The 16486-nt window shown below is 52.9% G+C and overlaps 1 protein-coding gene across 2 annotated transcripts in view; it reads left to right on the forward strand.

The window, feature by feature from the left end:
* The window catches only part of INPP5D (inositol polyphosphate-5-phosphatase D), a 110215-nt gene extending 104909 nt beyond the window's left edge, over positions 1–5306 (forward strand). Inside the window, exons 26-28 of one of the 2 annotated variants that reach the window (XM_053655249.1) lie at positions 2667–3267; positions 3781–3826; positions 4168–5306. In XM_053655249.1, coding sequence (XP_053511224.1) covers positions 2667–3267; positions 3781–3786 — 607 coding nt within the window. In that variant the 3' untranslated portion in view covers positions 3787–3826; positions 4168–5306. The remainder of the gene's footprint in view (positions 1–2666; positions 3268–3780; positions 3827–4167) is intronic. The other variant, XM_037143965.2, reaches the window with a different exon arrangement.
* The last annotated feature ends 11180 nt before the right edge of the window (positions 5307–16486 follow it).

The following is a 16486-nucleotide window of genomic DNA, read 5'->3' on the forward strand; positions in this document are numbered from 1 at the left end:
AGAACAAGGAGATGACTTAAGTAGAGCATTTCTCAGTTCCTGAAGTTAGTGTATCTTTGTGCTTAACCAGTTGAACACAGCGCACAGTTTGGAACGGAGTGGGGAGTGTACTCCCTCCAGCTTCACAGGAGACAGCTTAGAACGGGGACATCTGTGGGCAGGGCCCCCCCAGGTGGCATTTTAAGCTCACCACTCACCTAGGAGGGGTTGGAGGTCAGAGGTCAGCAGCCCTCTTAACTGCTCAGGCCTTGGCTCAGCCTGAGCAAAGGCTGCGGAAAAGGGGGTGTCACTGGCTTCCTCCGTGTCACCCCACTGTTTCCCTACACCCTAGTAGGATGACCAGCCACCCCAGTTTGCCCCAAACTGTCCCCTTCTTTGAACTGAGAATCCCACATCCTGGGAAACCCAGGAGTCCTGGGCACACCTGAACAGCTGCTGGCCCTGGACCAAAGCCGTGCGGTTAGTTGGATAGACGGCTCTTGTCAGGCCCTGCCGAGCGCTTGGCTGCTTCAGACCCAAATGACTCCGACGTCTCAGAGGTGGAGTCCTTCTGCCGTGGGAGGGAACTCTGTGCCCTGGATGCTGGCTCACTCACTCCACAGCCGAGGCCTGCAATGGGAGTTGGTTTCCTTTCACCTTGGGCCATGGAAATAAGGCTTTTTCCATCTTTTTGTGGTTTTCCCAGTCTCCCCAGACCCAACCAAGCTTTCCCCTCTGGCAGAGTGACAGCAGCCCCTCCCAGAGTGGGGCCATTGCTGCTCTTGTCGCAGGGGCTGAGCTTTGGGACCACCCGAAGGATGACCCCCAGGGCCTGGTTCCCAGGCCTGCCCCTAACTCTCAGGTGAACCCGCTCCTCCCAGCTCAGTCGCTGAGAGTGGCTGTCAGGGGTCAGATCGTACATTGTGCTTTTCTCCTTCTTACCTCTTCAGTAGAAGCTTCTGGTCAGTGCTGTTTATGCGTCCCTACCCCTTCCTCCCTGGGCTAACTCCCAGCACAGGTCTTTGAGGGTCCAGACCGGTGACAGGATGTCCTGAGGTAGAGGGGTGGCTTTCCAAAGTTTTCTTTCAAGGCTCCAACATTCCTCATTACACGACTGCTTCCGGGTCTTTCCAAAGGGGAATGAGCTGGGCTGGCTTTAGCTCAGTGGGTACTTCGATTTACAAAGGGGAATGAGCCAAAAAACTAAGTCCACAGTCAAGCCCCCATTGGCATGTCCCTGAGGCTCGCCTCCCCGACGCCCCATGTCATGCTGTCTCCTTGGCACCTGCGCAAGGATGCCATCTTTCCCTGTCCCTGCAGCCCCCATCTTACCCCCCAAAGAGCCCGTTTGCCTTGGCTGCTCAGCACCTTTGAGCCGGTGTCAGGACACCTTCTGTTGGTAAGAGGCCACATGGCCTGCAGTCAGTGGGTTCCCAGGGACCCACATTTTCTCCACAGCAGCCTCTTTCTTGCAGAGAGCAGAACCCAGAAGACTCTCCTGGGACATTATGCCACTGGCCAGAAAGTTAAATGGGTTCCCGTTCCTGGCTCTCATTGGCTCAGCAGAAACACCTTTGTCTAGTAAGAGCCATAAGAAATCAGGAGACAGAAAAACGGGGGTATTGTTCACCTCCTTTGGCCCACCACGAGGCGCTCCCTCTGGCCATTCGTCAGCAGCAGGCCCACTTTCTCGCTGCAGGCTTCTTCCCCTGCTGCAGCTTCCCTGCAGTTGCCCGTGGGACCACAGATTTTTTTCCCCCACTTGGGGAGGCCAGGGAGGAACTGTGGTCACCAGGATCCCGCCTGGGAGAGCACTGTGTCCGCCAGGGTTGTCAGCCTCCCGAGCCCAGATTTTGTCCCATTCATGGCTGACTCCTTTGTCTGAGGCACATGGCGGATCTCACGGGTCTGTTAAATGAGACTCCTTGAACTGGGACCCTCAGGTAGCACAGATGGGGACCGAGGACCTCTGGTCACCTGTAAGGCTTCCATTCCCCAGGGGTCAGAGCAGCATTTGCTAGAGACATCAGAGAGGCTGCGGGATTCGAAGGGGCCGGGAGCCAGGAAGACAGGCCTGCAGCAGCAGTGAGGGGCAGGGCTGGTGAGGAGGGGCTTGTCTGACGAGGGCCAGGGGGCAGGTTTTGAGATTGGTGCCGTGAGCCCACGCTTCCCTGTGAACAGGTTTTTTTGTTTTGTCTTAAAAATTTTATTTATTTATATTTAGAGAGGGCAAGGGAGGGAGAAAAACATCAACGTGTGCTTGCCTCTTGTGTGCCCCCTACTGGAGACCCGGCCTGCAACCCAGGCATGCGCCTTGACTGGGAGTTGAACTGGCGACCCTTTGCTTCACAGCCCGGCAGTCGGTCCACTGAGCCACACCAGCCAGGGCCCTGTGAACAGTTTTTAGAGTGGAAAAGGTCCAAGCGATAACGGAGGTTACCTACGTGATCATCAACACACGAGTCACACAGTTTCTCTTCCTTTCATGTTTAATTTTGTTTTTAATTGAGAGGAAACTCACGTAACATAGATTAATCATTTGAAAGTGAGCAGCTCAGCGCTTCGCATCGTTGTGCAACTGCCGCCTCCCTCCGCGGCCAGACATTCCGCCAGCTGCCGAAGAAAACCCCACAGGCATCAAGCTGTCATTCCCATGGGTTTCCCGCCTCCTCTTTCTCTTGCTGCAGGCCTGGCGACCCAGAACCTTTGCCTCAGGAGGAGCCCACGCTGGCCAAGCCCGAGATGTTCGAGAACCCGCTGTACGGGTCTGTGAGCTCTTTCCCTAAGCCGGCTCCCAGGAGAGAGCAGGAGTCTCCCAAAATGCTGAGGAAGGAGCCCCCGCCAGGCCCGGACACAGGTTCCTTGTCGCCCAGCATCTTGCTCTCCAAAGCCCAGGAGGCCGAGGGTAGCAAGGGGACGGGCAAGCCGGTGCCCACGCCCACACCCACACCCTTCCTCAGTCCCACACCCCGGCTCCGCTCCTTCACTTGCTCGACCTCTGCTGAGGGCTGGCCCGCCACCGGGGACAAGAGCCAGGGAAAGGCCAAGCCCCCCGCCGGCGTCCAAGTCCCAGTGCCGGCCAAGAGGCCCGTCAAGCCTTCCAGGTCGGAGCAGAGCCAGCAGGCCCTGCCCACCCCGGCCCCACGGCCACCCCTCCCGGTCAAGAGCCCGGCAGTCCTGCACCTGCAGTACTCCAAGGGCCGCGACTACCGAGAGAACACCGAGCTCCCCTACCAGGGCAAGCACCGGCCGCCCGAGGACTCGCCGCTCAGCAGGGCTGCCACGCAGGTGCGCTGGGGTGCATGTGGGGGTGGGTGTGTGTATGCGTGTGTACACGTGCAAGTGACACAACCACCGTGCTGAGGAGTGCATGCACGTAGGCTCATGTTTATGCATCGCACATGCATGACAACCACTGTGCCAAGGACCTGTGTGCATGGGAGCTCCTGTGCTTGCACAGACCTGTGTGTGTGGATATGCGTGATAACAGCCCGTCAGCCGAGGAGTGGATTCCAGTTAACAGTGGTTCTGGGCTGTTCCACGAGGAGGGGGTGGGGTCGGGATTTGAACCCAGGGCTCTCATGAAGGTCCCTGCTCCAAGAGCAAAAGGGTTATAGGAGGGACTGTGGATAAACTCTGAGCCCTCCCGGGTCAGGCCCATGGGAGTAAGACTGCATCAGTACAAAGAGCCCAGATCATGCACACGTCATTACTGTTGGTATTGAAAAATCCCCAGTATTGCAGACACCTCAGGTGCAGTGTCCCCCCTCCTTTTTATAAAATGGATTTCTTTTCACGCAGAACTGACACTGCTAATAACCGACTGTGGAGCCCAACTGTGTTGCGTGTGAGTCCCTCTTCTCCCACCTCCTGACTCTGTGCCTTGAGCCTCAGTTTACTCATCTACGTAAGGGGGTTCTTAGGGGAGCCTGTCTCATAGCTTTGTGAGGAGGCTTAAATTTTTTTGTATATCGTTACTCTGCTACAATTGACGTTAAGTTGTGTATTTGTAAGCCATGCGTACATACAACATGATATATATATATATATATATACTCGGTATCAGCTCTCTTTGGCACTCCGATAAAGGGACCCCTACCCAGCACACCACACGCAGGGACGTGGGGACCTTTAGTTAGACCTGGCCTGGCGAGAATGTGGCACTGACCTTCTGTCCTTGGCCCGCAGTGAAGACCTGGTGAGCTGCCAGCGAGCCCGGAGCCCGGAGGAGCAGCACCAACCCACTGGGAATCTCTCCCGGGACTTTGTCGGCCCCTCCTACCCAGCTTCTGTGCAATCAGCAGAGCGTGCCGGCTTTGAGACTCGGCCTGACGTGCGGAGGTTGGAAGGAAAAGCACGCCGAAGGGCAACGAGCTCCCCGCGCACCTGGGCCCCCAGCTTGATCTTGGTACTTAGGACCCAAGAGCCTTGTTCCGGTCACTGTTTTGAAGAAAGGAACTAAAATGCTGATTTCCGGGTGGAAATATAAATAATAATAATATTAATAATAATAATGGCTGCATGTATCGAGCACTCACCATGTGCCAGGTACCTGCTAAGTGCTTCACAAACATTATGAGTTGAGTCTTCAGCCAACCAAAACCACGTTCCCAGACCCCCTAGTTCAAAACCACGTGTCCTGAGGGGTTTGGGCAAAGCATTAAAAATTAAGGCCAGTGCCCTGCTTGAGTGACAACAGGGCTTGGCCTGCAGGTAGCTGAAGGGTAAGTGTTAATTTAGGTACAAGGAACCTCACCTTGTAGCTTCAGTGACAAAAACTGCTTTAGCTAAAGCCCCAGGGGTTCGGGCAAAACCGGTGTCGAGAGCAGGAATCTGTCTGAGTCCTCTCAGCTCTTATTTTGAAGGAGGAAAAGCGACTCTGACTCTTCGGTGGGGAGGTCCAGCTTCAGCCCCGGCCTCCACCAGGAAGGACCCCCCCCCCCAGCCGCCATGCCCTCCCTGCTGTGGGCCGCCTCCACCAGGCCACAGGGCGAGCCAAGTCCCCCAATGCTTGTCCCATCATGCTGATAGCAGAGTCTTCACTGCTGCCCCTGCACCTGGCTGCCCGGAGGGTGGGCGTCTCAGTGCCCAGCTCTTGGACTGCAGCCCTTTCTTTGAGCTCTCGTGGCTTTGGGCCATGCTTCCTTGGTGACTAGGATAGATCGGTGATGTCTTTCCATGTGTTGCTTTTCCACATAACAGAATTAATGTAGGAAACCAAACCCAGGAGTGTGTGTGTGTGAGTGCTGGAGACTGGATACGCACCCCACATCCCCTCATGTGTCAGTCTGTGCGACCAATAAAGTGCCTTTCTCACCCAGCTTCCATCAGCGTGGCAGTTTTTCTTGATGCTTGACCAGTGCTTCTAGGCTGTCCGGTCTCTGGGGTGGCAGTGAGGGCAGGCGAGGGTGTTGAGGTTAACTGGCGATGGGCGAGCATTGCACTGAGCAGAGGGGACTCCTTGGGCCCAGTCTTAAGTTCTGCCTGGATCCAGAACAGCTGCAGATGTCACCCGTGTTTGCATGACTCGGCACCTGCAGCCACCCCACTTCTACCAGTGTCATCCCCTCGCTCACCACCTGCTGTCCTGCACTCCCAAGTTCCTCACGGCTTGTGGAAGTGTCTGTGGCCAAGCTCCAAAGACAATCAACATGTATTAACTGCTCAGGTCAGGGGCCTCCAGCTCCCAGCGTTCTCAGGCAGCTTGCACTGTCCATGGGTTAGGGAGAGGTTCCCAGCCCAAGGGGCCAGTGTGGGTGCTGCTTGGCTTCCCCCGATGTGCCTTGGGTGCCTTGGCCTGGGCCACCGACCCTGCACCTCCAGCTCCTCAGCCCCTGCTCTGGCTGAGACGTCACACAGAGCTCAAGGGAGCGGTGCTCTTGGCAGCCATGGAGCAACCTGCTTGCTGCCCTTCAGCCATGGCCCCTGGACTGGCAGACACTGACTGGGCACCCACTGTGACCTTGGCTTCTCCCCTGCTCAGATGGGATGCCCACACCCGCAGGATCCCTCCTTGGTCCCCACACAGAGCCTGACCAATGTCCCTTGGCACCAGCTTTCTGACTCCATAGGCCAAGGGCCAAGGTGGAGGGACAGCTTGAGATACCCTAACATCCGTAAGCCAGGCCCCCCTGCATCCATCATCTACCCAGTGGCTGCCAGGGTGGGCTGGCACGCTGCACGCTGAGGGCGAGAACAGAGAGCTCGAGCTCCCGCCCCCACCCAAAATGCACCTCCCGGCCTCTGTGCCCTTTCCGAGGGTCCCCAGGGGAAGCAGGGTGAGCGGCAGAGTGGGGTGCACGTTGGGTTCCCCGTCCGTCACCTTTGGTCCTGAGCTCCAGTGGCCTGAGTGAGCTCAGGGCCCCTCATGCCTCTTGCTGAAGCTCCAACACAGGTACCACCACAAAGGACCCTTAATTTCTCTAATTGACCCTTTATTTTGATTTTTTTCTTCACTTTGACTCAAACTGGCTTCACCCAGCACCCTGACTCACAACCTAGGCACGTGCACGGACCAGGAAATGAACCAGCAATTTTTCACTTTTCAGGACAACTCCCAACCGACAGCCACACTGGCCAGGGCTTGACTTGTGATGTTTTCAATTTGCAAAGGATTTATGGGGATACAACCCCACTGTGGCTCGAGGAGCATCACTCTTTTGTGTCAGCTTTTGCTCACCAGCTTCCTAACCAAGCGGGCTGATGGCTGAACGAGCTCTCCTCACCAAAGGGCCCCCTACCCCTGAGATCGCAGAGGCTGCTTCAATTATTTGTTTTAAGAAGCAAAAATTTTTCTTCTCTGCATGATTCTCTGAATGCAGATTTTGTGCCAACAGGAAGGTGTTGTTTTGTAGAGGATATTCTCTAACAGCAGCTGGCTGGGCCTGGGCATCTCCACCCTCCCCAGCACCCCCACTGGCCTGAAGGGCCAGTCCACAGGGTCAATCAGCCTGCGGCTGCCCCTCCTTTCTGGGTTCCAGTTCTTTTCCCACCCTGATAGGGGGCACTTAGGGAGCCTTTCAGAAAAGCTCTCTCCCTCAGCTACCTTCCCGAAGCCCAGCCTACAGGTTCTCCCTTCGCAGGTCCTTAAAATAGCTCCTTTCTCTCGGCAAAACAATTTCCATGGAGACCCAGCTATCTGGGGGCAGAGCCTTCTCCAGGCTGCGAGCCCGGGCCCCGGGCTTCACTCCAACCGGAAGGGAGCTTCTGGAAAGCAAACGCCCGGTCTCATCAGAGACCCCCCCAGCCCCCAAGGTCCCTTGTGGGGGCATCTGCTTGGTGCCAGAGCAGCACTGGCGGGGAGAGCCCGGGACGGCTACCGCCCTGTTCTGTCCTGTCTGGGCGGCCGTCTGCGCCCGTCAGCTCTCTCACAGGCCACAGCCCAGGATTGTCTGTCCCTTTATCCTGGGCATGTGCAGTGGGGGGCACCCCTCGTCCCCTCAGCATGTGCGTGTTGATGGCTTGTTCTGGGCCTCGGGAGTCCGCACGGTTAGGAAGGAGGCCACAGGCGTGGCAGGGGTGGCGCAGCCTGGGCTGTGGGGTCAGACAGAGTGGGGTTTAGATGTCTTGTTTTTCATTTCCTAAAAGTATGAACTCACTCGGGGCACTTAGGTTTTCTGAGCCTTTGCACCCTCATCTCTAAAGTGGGGAGCAGGGTGCTGTGCGTGGGGTGTGGTTGTGTGGCCCCGTGAGCCCTGCAGAGACTCGGGTGGGCTGGCCTGGCCTGTGGTGGGCCCTCGGTGGCACTGCAGCCCCTCCCTCCCCCTGGAACTCTGCCGCGGGTGGAGGTGGGCCCTGGGAGAGGCGGAGGTGGGAGGCACCTGAGCAGGGCCTTCGGGCTCTGTGGGAAGGTCCTGGAAGGAGGCAGGTAGAGGGCCCTCCCAGGTGTGGGTGAAGGCCTGAAATGAGCAAGGCCAGAAATCAAGGGGCGGGTTAAGTCTGGGAAAGCCTTCAGGACACGGGCATTGAGGGGCTAGTTGAGGCCAGGTGAACTAGCTGAAGCCAAGGAGAAGCTAGCTGAGGCCAGAGAAACTAGCTGAGTTTAGGAGCACTAGTTAAGGCCAGGGGACCAGCTGAAGAGGGTAGCTAAGATGGGGCAGGGACGGGGGGCTAGTTGGATGGCTTTAGTCACACAGATCAGAGCTGCTCAGATAGCCTGAGCCAATGGCAGTGAACTCTGGGGGACAGATAGGAAGTGCTTGCACAGGGACCCAGCTGTGCTTCACAGTGGACGGAGTGGCAGTGGTGGCCAGCACTCCTCGCCATTCCGGCTGGTAGCGATCTGGGGACCCAAGCTGCGGCTCTGGGCCCGCGGCAGTTCTGGGCCAGCCTGTCCCCGTGGGACTCAGCACCAGCACTCCTGTCTCTCCCTCCGCTGGCTTTTTCCATCTTCCCTCACGGAGTAAGTGACTCATGGCCCACGTGTCATCCTGCAGGACTCGGGTGGACAGTGACAGGCTGCTCCTGTGCTCAGGAAGGTGGACATTAGGATGAGGCAAGGGGGGTTCCGGGTACGACAGGAGGGGGCACTCACTCTCAGGTGCCCACCCGAGCCTGCACCATCTTTCATGTGGCACCCCGATGCCTCACTCGCCTCACCCCAGCCCCGGCCTGCAGAGCAGGTTGGCAGGGGCAGCCCTGGATGCCAGGAGGTGCTGAATTCCCGTGAATGGCAAGATGCCATGCACCGCAGCCTTGGCAAGGGGCGGAGCGGCAGACAGGGGGCACCCTCCTTTGCATTATGAGGAACTGAGTTTTTGTGCCTGGGATGTGAACTGAATTTGCATGCCAATTTCCAGCTTATCCCCAGAAATGGTCCGCTTCAGTTATTTTTTAAAGACTTATTCATTCATTTTAGAGAGAAAGAGAGGAAGGGAGAGACACATACACGTCTAAGAAGAAAAGATAAACAACAGACATTGGACAGAGATACAATAGCAGCTGTTATAACCACGGCCAACGACACGAATGAGAACACTCCTGAGATAAATAAAAAGGCAGGAAATCAAGTAGACAAATAGACATTTTTTAAAAACCCAACTCAGAATGCTAGTCCCTGTGAAAATACTCTTCAAAAACAAAGCTGAAATAAAGACATTTTTGAGATGAAAGAAAACTGAGAGGATTTGTTTGTACTGGACCTGCTACAAAAATGCTAAAGGGACATTTTTATGCTGGGGGGCTATGATAATAGGCAGAAACTCAGCTGTTTGGGAAGAAATGGTAAATTTGCGGACAAATATAAAAGACTTTGTCTCTTGATAAACTGTGATTGTATAAAGCGATAAGGGTAACATTCTGCTGTAGTATTTATAATGCATGCGGTGGGAAAGGGAGTATATGATTACACATTTGTCCTGAAGTGGGGCAATATTGACTCTGAATAGACTTGCTGTGTCAAAGACGCATATTTTAATCCCTGCAGCAACCGCAGCAGGAGGGGGTTCTTGGGGACCTGTGCTCCTTCCAGTGGCCTCTGCTTCCACATTTGTGTTTCCTGCTTCTGGCCTTTGACCCTCGTCTGCCCCAAGCTGAGCCCCGCCCAGTGCCTTCGCCCCACACACCGTCACCAGCGAGTCCCTGCATAAGAGAGACTTCAGTGAACACTGGGGCAATGGATCGTTACTGCAGAATATCACAGCCACAGCTGACAACTAACCGTTAGACATCTTTATTCTTAAAGGTCTTCTTTCACCTGGCCACCCGCAGTTCCTCTCTTGGGGGCCGCACCGGCCCTCGCTCTGTGAGGACCCTTCACAGCCTCACCACTGTGTCCCATAGAGCAGCCCAGGGCAGCCCTCTGTCCTGTTCAGAACCCATCTCAGAGTTTCTCTCTGAGAAGCTCCACTCCCAGCTCTTTCACCACTTTCCCTTGCTCCTACATGTGAACAAACTTTCGAGCTGTCTGCTGGCCCCCTTCTCTGTTCAACAGAGCTGCGAGCTCCCACCCAGACTTGCCGCAACCGCTCCTCAGGCGCAGAGCCCAGCATGTGCCTTGGAGGCCCCAACGGCTACTGTACTGTGGTACCCGCCTGGCACCTCCCCCTTCGTGGCTTATTTGCTCACCCAAAATATAAATGTATCAAGCCCTCCTATGTGCTGGGCGCACAGTGTCTGTCATATTACACATAGAACTCGTCCTGAGACTTTTTCGGAAGACTGCTAAGAGGGTAAAAAGTCTTCTCTCCGGGCTGTCTTCTCGTTACTGAGAAACACCCAGCCACCCCAAGGCCCGCTCACGAAACCCAAGTCTGGTAGGAAAAGATGCTCAACATCATGCAAATCTGAAATGCAAAATTACAACTGCAACGAGACAGGGCCTCAAACCTGTCAGAAAGGCTGCTGTCAATAATTCAACAAATGAATGTTGGCGAGGAAGTGGAGAAAAGGAAGTCTCGTGCACTGTTGGTGGGGATGCAAATTGATAAAGCCACTGTGGAAAAGAGTGCGGAGGTTCCTCAAAAAAAATCAAAAATAGAACTACCACATGACTCAGCAATTCCACTTCTGGTTATTTATCTGAAGAAATCCAAAACATTAATTCAAAAAATATATGCACCCCTCTGTTCATTGAATCAGTATTTGCAATAGGCAGGGTATGGAAGCAACCTCAGTGCCCATCGATAGGTGAATGGACAAAGAAGATGCAGTACATTTGTACAATGGAATGTTACTCGGCCATAAAGAAGAATGGAATCACGCCATTTGTGGCAGCATGGAGGGACCTAGAGGGTGTTATGCCGAGTGAAGTAAGTCAGCCAGAGCAAGACAAATACCATATGATTTCACTTATATGTTGCATCTGAAAATCAAAATAAATGAAAAAACAAAACAAACTCCTAGGTACAGAGAACACAGTGATGGTTGCCAGATGGGAAGGGGACTGGCGAGTGGCTGAAAAAGGTGAGGGGACTAAGAAGTACAAATTGTGGCTACAAAATAGTCACGGGGATGTAAAGCACAGCAGAGGGGACATAGTCAGTAATCCTGTAATAACCGAAAAATGGAAAAAGAAAAGAAACCCAAGTCTGAATGCAAAAGCATTGTCCAGTTGTCTTTTGATACATAACAAACCATCCAAGAAGTTAGTGGCTTAAAACAACGGTGATCCTCTCTTTGCTCACAAATCCGCAGCTCCGGCAGGGCTTGGCCCAGCTCCACCCTCGATCGCTGAGTGGGCTTGAACCGCAGGAGGTCCGTTCATTCCCAGGTCTGGCGGTGGGTGTTGGCTTTCAGCTGGAGCACTGGTGGCCGCACTTCTGCAGTCACACAGAGTCACGTCTGCTGTCTTCTGCCTGAAGGAAGCCCAGGGGAACAGAGGTATACTCCACCTTCTGATGGGAGGTGGGTCAAAGACCTCGCAGGCATGTTTTAAAACCCCAGTCAGTGAAGAGAAATGGTGATCGTAACTGATGGGCAGCCAGGAGAGGAGTTGCACCGCCTGACCCACAGAAAGCTCCTGGAAACTCCTATCACCTCTCTCCCCCGAATCCATGCGTCCACCCTGTGCTGCAGCCCTAGGCTCCCCTGCTTCTCCATCTCCTCCCCTCCCCTCCCCTCCCACCTCTATTTCCCTCTCTGTCCTGCCTCCTACAATTCCACCCCCAGTTTTTTATCAAGTTGAATTTAGGCTTTCACGCTTTCCCTTTCTCCAGGGCCCACCTCCATCAGTTTCCTCAGTGGAACCAGCAGTCAGTCTTTTCTGCTAAGGAAAGTAGGAGGGGTAGGTCATCGCCTTTAATATTTTCATGTGTACGTGTGTGTATGGATTTGCGTATGGATACGAGGTCTGTCTGGAAAAAGCCCCGTCGTTGTTAACATGATGAGAACTGTTTGCATGACATCAATGTCACCTGGCAGCCTGGGAGAGCGGACTGGAATGCCCATGTGTGAACAATGACGACTTCACTGTACAAGTCAGTGGGGGCGGTACATGCCACTGTGTGAGGATATGGTTGTCATATTCAAAATGACTGAGTGAGTTCAGCAACAAATCTGCATCAAGTTTTGCATTAACTTAAACATTTCTCCATGGAAATTATTTCGATGATTGAGAAGTTCACAGCTGCCCTGGCTGGTGTAGCTCAGTGGATTGAGTGCGGGCCTGCGAACCAGACAATCGCGGTTCGATTCCCAGTCAGGGCACATGCCTGGGTTGCAGACCAGTTCCCTGCAGGCCAGTTCCCAGCAGGGGACGCACGAAAGGCAACCATACATTGATGTTTCTCTCCCTCTCTCCTTCCCTTCCCCTCTAAAGATAAATAAATAAAATCTTAAAAAAGAAAAAGAAGAAAGCCACAGCTACGGGCAACTGGTGATTGGCAGCTTCATCACAACAATGTGCCCACTCATGCATCACATCTTGTGCAATTTTTTGGTGAAACATCAAATCACTCAAGTGACTCAGTCCCAGTACAGCCCAGATTTGGGGCCCTGTGACTTCTGGCTTTTCACGAAACTAAAATCACCTTTGAAAGGGGTGGGATTTTGGACCGTCTATGGCACAGGTGGCAAACACAAGGCCCGCAGGCTGAATCCAGCCTCCACCCTGTTTTATCCAGCCCAGGACATGTTTCTACCCGGCAGCAGCGCTGAGCTCCTTGTCCCTAGTTAAGGAGGAGTTATACTTCTCCAGTCCCAAAATCACATTCGGCCCTTTGAAGGCAACTGTAAGGCTGATGTGGCCCCTGGTGAAAATACGTTTGACACTCCTGGTGTGAGATTCAGGAAAATACGACGGGGCAGCTGGTGGCAATTGGGAGAACTCTGTGAAGTCCCCAGGTGCCTACTTTGAAGGTGACTGAGGCATCATTGTTCTCTGTACAGTGTTTCTTGTATCTTGCAGCTTCTTTAATCTCTGTTTTTCTTATTACATGGCAGGATACCTTCTGGACAGACCATCATATATTTGCAAATTAACCCGGTAATTTAGATAGACTAGACATCTTTGTGTGCATGTAACCTATCAATATAAATGGCTGCACCTGCATGTATAGGAAACAGACACACTCAAGGGAGGACCTAATGAAAACATTATTACAGAGGCGCAGGCAGACATGGGAGAATCACCCAGCGGGAAGCCATCGGCTCCCTTAGATCTGAGAGGGCGAGGTGGTGCTGCCTAAGGCGGTGGGAGCTGGAGCCGGAAAGAGGGGCCTCTGCCAGAAGCTGCAGCCATAAAGGAAATCAAGAAGAGTCGGGAGGCAGAAAGGTGTGCATTGGAGATACCTTGACCTCCCTGTCCTCCTGTCCCTTTATTCCCCTCTGGTTCTTCCCATTGGTCAAACCCAACCAGAGGCCAGAGAGCAAGGGAGCCCAGGAGGTGATACTCTCCCTAGGGGTCAGCCTCTGGGTGCAGACACACTGGGGGGGGGGGCAGAGAATGGGTTGGGAGGCCAGTGGGTGAATGGAGAAAAACGAAAACAGCTTGTTATGGTTGATAGCACTCTTTCAAACTACACATATCGGGAGGAAAAGATGTTGGGGGTCCACATGTCCAAACAATTAGGAAAAACACACACTGACAGCAATTGGCATGACAGCCATTCTTAATTACACGAGCTAATGAAGTGGGATTCTTGGCATGACTTACTCCAGGGTAATTTGTACTTGGCTTAGAAAGCAGGATGGTTTTTATGACAGATTTTTCTAATTATGTCTCGCTTATGTTAGTACAAGGCTTCGGTACCTCGAGTAAACAGCACCTGATCCTCCAGCAGGATGGTAACAGCGTGCACAGAGTGCCAGGTGGAAGCCGGCTTGGGTTCGCACTTCACTGCAGACCACGCAGAAGTACAGGGAAGCCTTTGCTTCGGCTTCATGGGTCCCAATGTCTGCCGCTGGTTTGGAAAGGCATCAAGGGCAGCTGCTGTGATCCCTCGAAAATAACGGCACTGGCCCCTCGCTGTGTGCCAGCATCACCTGGAGAACCGACGAGAGTGCAGATTCCCGGGCCTGCCAGAGTGGTGGATCCCCTGGGTCTGGGTGGTGCCTAGGAATCTGAATTTCAGCAAGCCTTCCAGTTCATTCAGCTGGAGGTCGGTGGATTACATTTGGGGGAAATGTTTTTCAAGAAGCTGGCCACGCGACTCACATACAAAGGCGACAAAGCAAGTTTAATGGATGGAGTGGAGAACAGATTGGGGGCCAGAGTTGGGTTCAAATGCCAACTTTATCACGGGTGAGTTGAGGTCACTTACCTTCTCTGTCCTGTGCAAGAAGGTCACAATGCAATTAACAGCACACTCAGAGGTAATCCCTGAAGAGTGAAAACCATGATTGACACAGAGTGGCACTTCAGTTTGTACCCAGAGGCTTCATAAGCAAGTCTTTCTTGGGGTGACAGGGCTCTGGCCCTGCCTTTGAAGACTGGTGAACACCATCCTGAGATACTGCATTTCACACATTTCAGAAAATTACTATTCGTCCAGCAGCGTACGAGCCACAGGCTTCTCACCTGTTCTGTCTTGTTGTTGGCATCATACCCTTGGACGATACGGTAGTAACAAAAAATATTAAAACTAGCCATCTTAAGTTTTTGGTTCTGGTTCACCGTGTGGCATCCCGAGAAGGCAGATCTTGTGCATAGCCTTTAGTGGGGCAGAAACATTCAGAGTTGACGCCAAATATAGATTCCCGAGACGGAGGGATTGTTCTATGTCATTCTCTGGTTTCTTCTGCACAGCATGTTCTGTGTGCTGGAATAGAATTTTTTAATGAAGTCAGAAGGGCTAAATTTAAGTGAACCTTTGCTCTCTGTTCACTGCAAAATGCATTCGTTACATTTAATCGGCTGTGCCTCTTGGCATCAGACCTCCGAGCAGCAAGACAAAAATCAGACTTCGTAATGCAACTGTCTTGGTGATGTCCAGAATCTTCCATGGTGATTTCTTCCTAATCTACTTAACAGACTATCAGTGAATACAGGGGAAAGGGGTTTCTAATTGTTCATCTTAAATCACCCTAACTGGACATGAGTACGTGATAATATGTGACTTGAGGGATATTTTACATAATGTAATTACTAATCCTAGATGACATATAATAAGCTTCCAGGGTTTGGGGTTTTGGGGTTGTTTTTTTTTTGCCAATAAATAGCCTACAAATCTGCTTGTTATGGGAAATAAATTTGAACTGCAAGCTGTTCAAGCAAGCCGTTCAAAACATTTACTTAAAACTTAGGGATGAAGTCTAGTGACCAGCTGGAGACTGTAAAATCTGAACCAGCTCTAGGCGTCTGCTCCTCATACTTATGTGTCCGTGGACCCACCGAAGGAGCCCACTTAGAAATGCAGGTTTGGGGCCACCCACGGAGAACCTGATGCATTAGTTCTGAGGGTGGTACGAGGTGACACCTGGGACAGGCATTTTAAAGAACTCCCCAGAAGTCGCTGAGGAAGCTAGCTGGGGACCAGCTGGTCCCCTTTTCCCGCAGGAGTCCCTTCTCCCGTGTTTGTACCTGCCCATCCCCTTACCTGGGAGCAGACTCCCCACCCCGGCACCCTCCTCAGTACTGGCCTAGAGGAAGGTGCTTGTCGAATTGTTGAGTCTCAGAGAAGCCCTGACCCACAAAAGGGAGGGGGCAAGACCCTGAAGAAATGATTGTCATCCTTTCCCTTTATGAGGGCACTAGCCAATCCATTGGGCTGTCCTGGGGCCTACAGGAGGGGTCCCCACACCCCCAGGGACACACAAATAATGTCATGCCACGGTCCAAACAAGTGCAGTGTGGCCAGTGCGCCTCGTGCTGCTGCTCAACACTGCCCCGCCCAGTGCGGCTGCTGTGCTGAGGGCTTGTTAGGCACTCGCCCGTCCAGAATTGCTTTGTCTTTGCTCTCCCTCCGGAGGCTCAGGCTGGGAAAACTGTGGCCACCCAGTGGTGATGCCTCACGTAGCAGCAGTTTTCAAATATACAGAGACACGCTAAGTCATGGAAGCACTCAGATGTGACAATGCTTCACGAACGCTAAGTGAGGAATTTCCGCAGCATCGAGAGGGCTCGCTCACGTGTGCACACCCAGAGGTTAGTGCCCATGTCAGTATCTACATCCTGACTGCCTTACAGAGAAGGGATCAAGTCCTGAAAAAAGTATTTTTAATCATCTCTTCCTAGCCTTCTCCCCAGACAATTCACAGGGAACTGTAGATTCTTGGCTCAGACCAGATGGACAAAGGATTTAGGCAGATATTACCCAGAAGAGACTGAGTATGAGTGAAAAATAAACAAACTGACGGAAAACTGTTTAATTTTATTTTTTATTTATTATATTTTTAGATTTTATTTATTTAGTTTTAGAGAGAGGGGAAGAGAGGGAGAAAGAGAGGGAGAGAAACATCCATTGGTTGCCTCTCTTGCACATCTAGCCAGGGACCTGGCCCACAACCCAGGCATGTGCCCTGACTAGGAATTGGACCGGAGAACCTTTGGTTTGCAGACTGGCGCTCAGTCCACTGAGCCACACCAGCCAGGGCAAAACTGTTCAGTTTTACAGAAGAAATGCAAATTTAA

The sequence above is a fragment of the Artibeus jamaicensis genome, unplaced genomic scaffold (genome assembly GCF_021234435.1).
Source record: "Artibeus jamaicensis isolate MK-2021 breed Jamaican fruit bat unplaced genomic scaffold, CSHL_Jam_final contig_944, whole genome shotgun sequence".
Taxonomy (NCBI): Eukaryota; Metazoa; Chordata; class Mammalia; order Chiroptera; family Phyllostomidae; genus Artibeus; species Artibeus jamaicensis.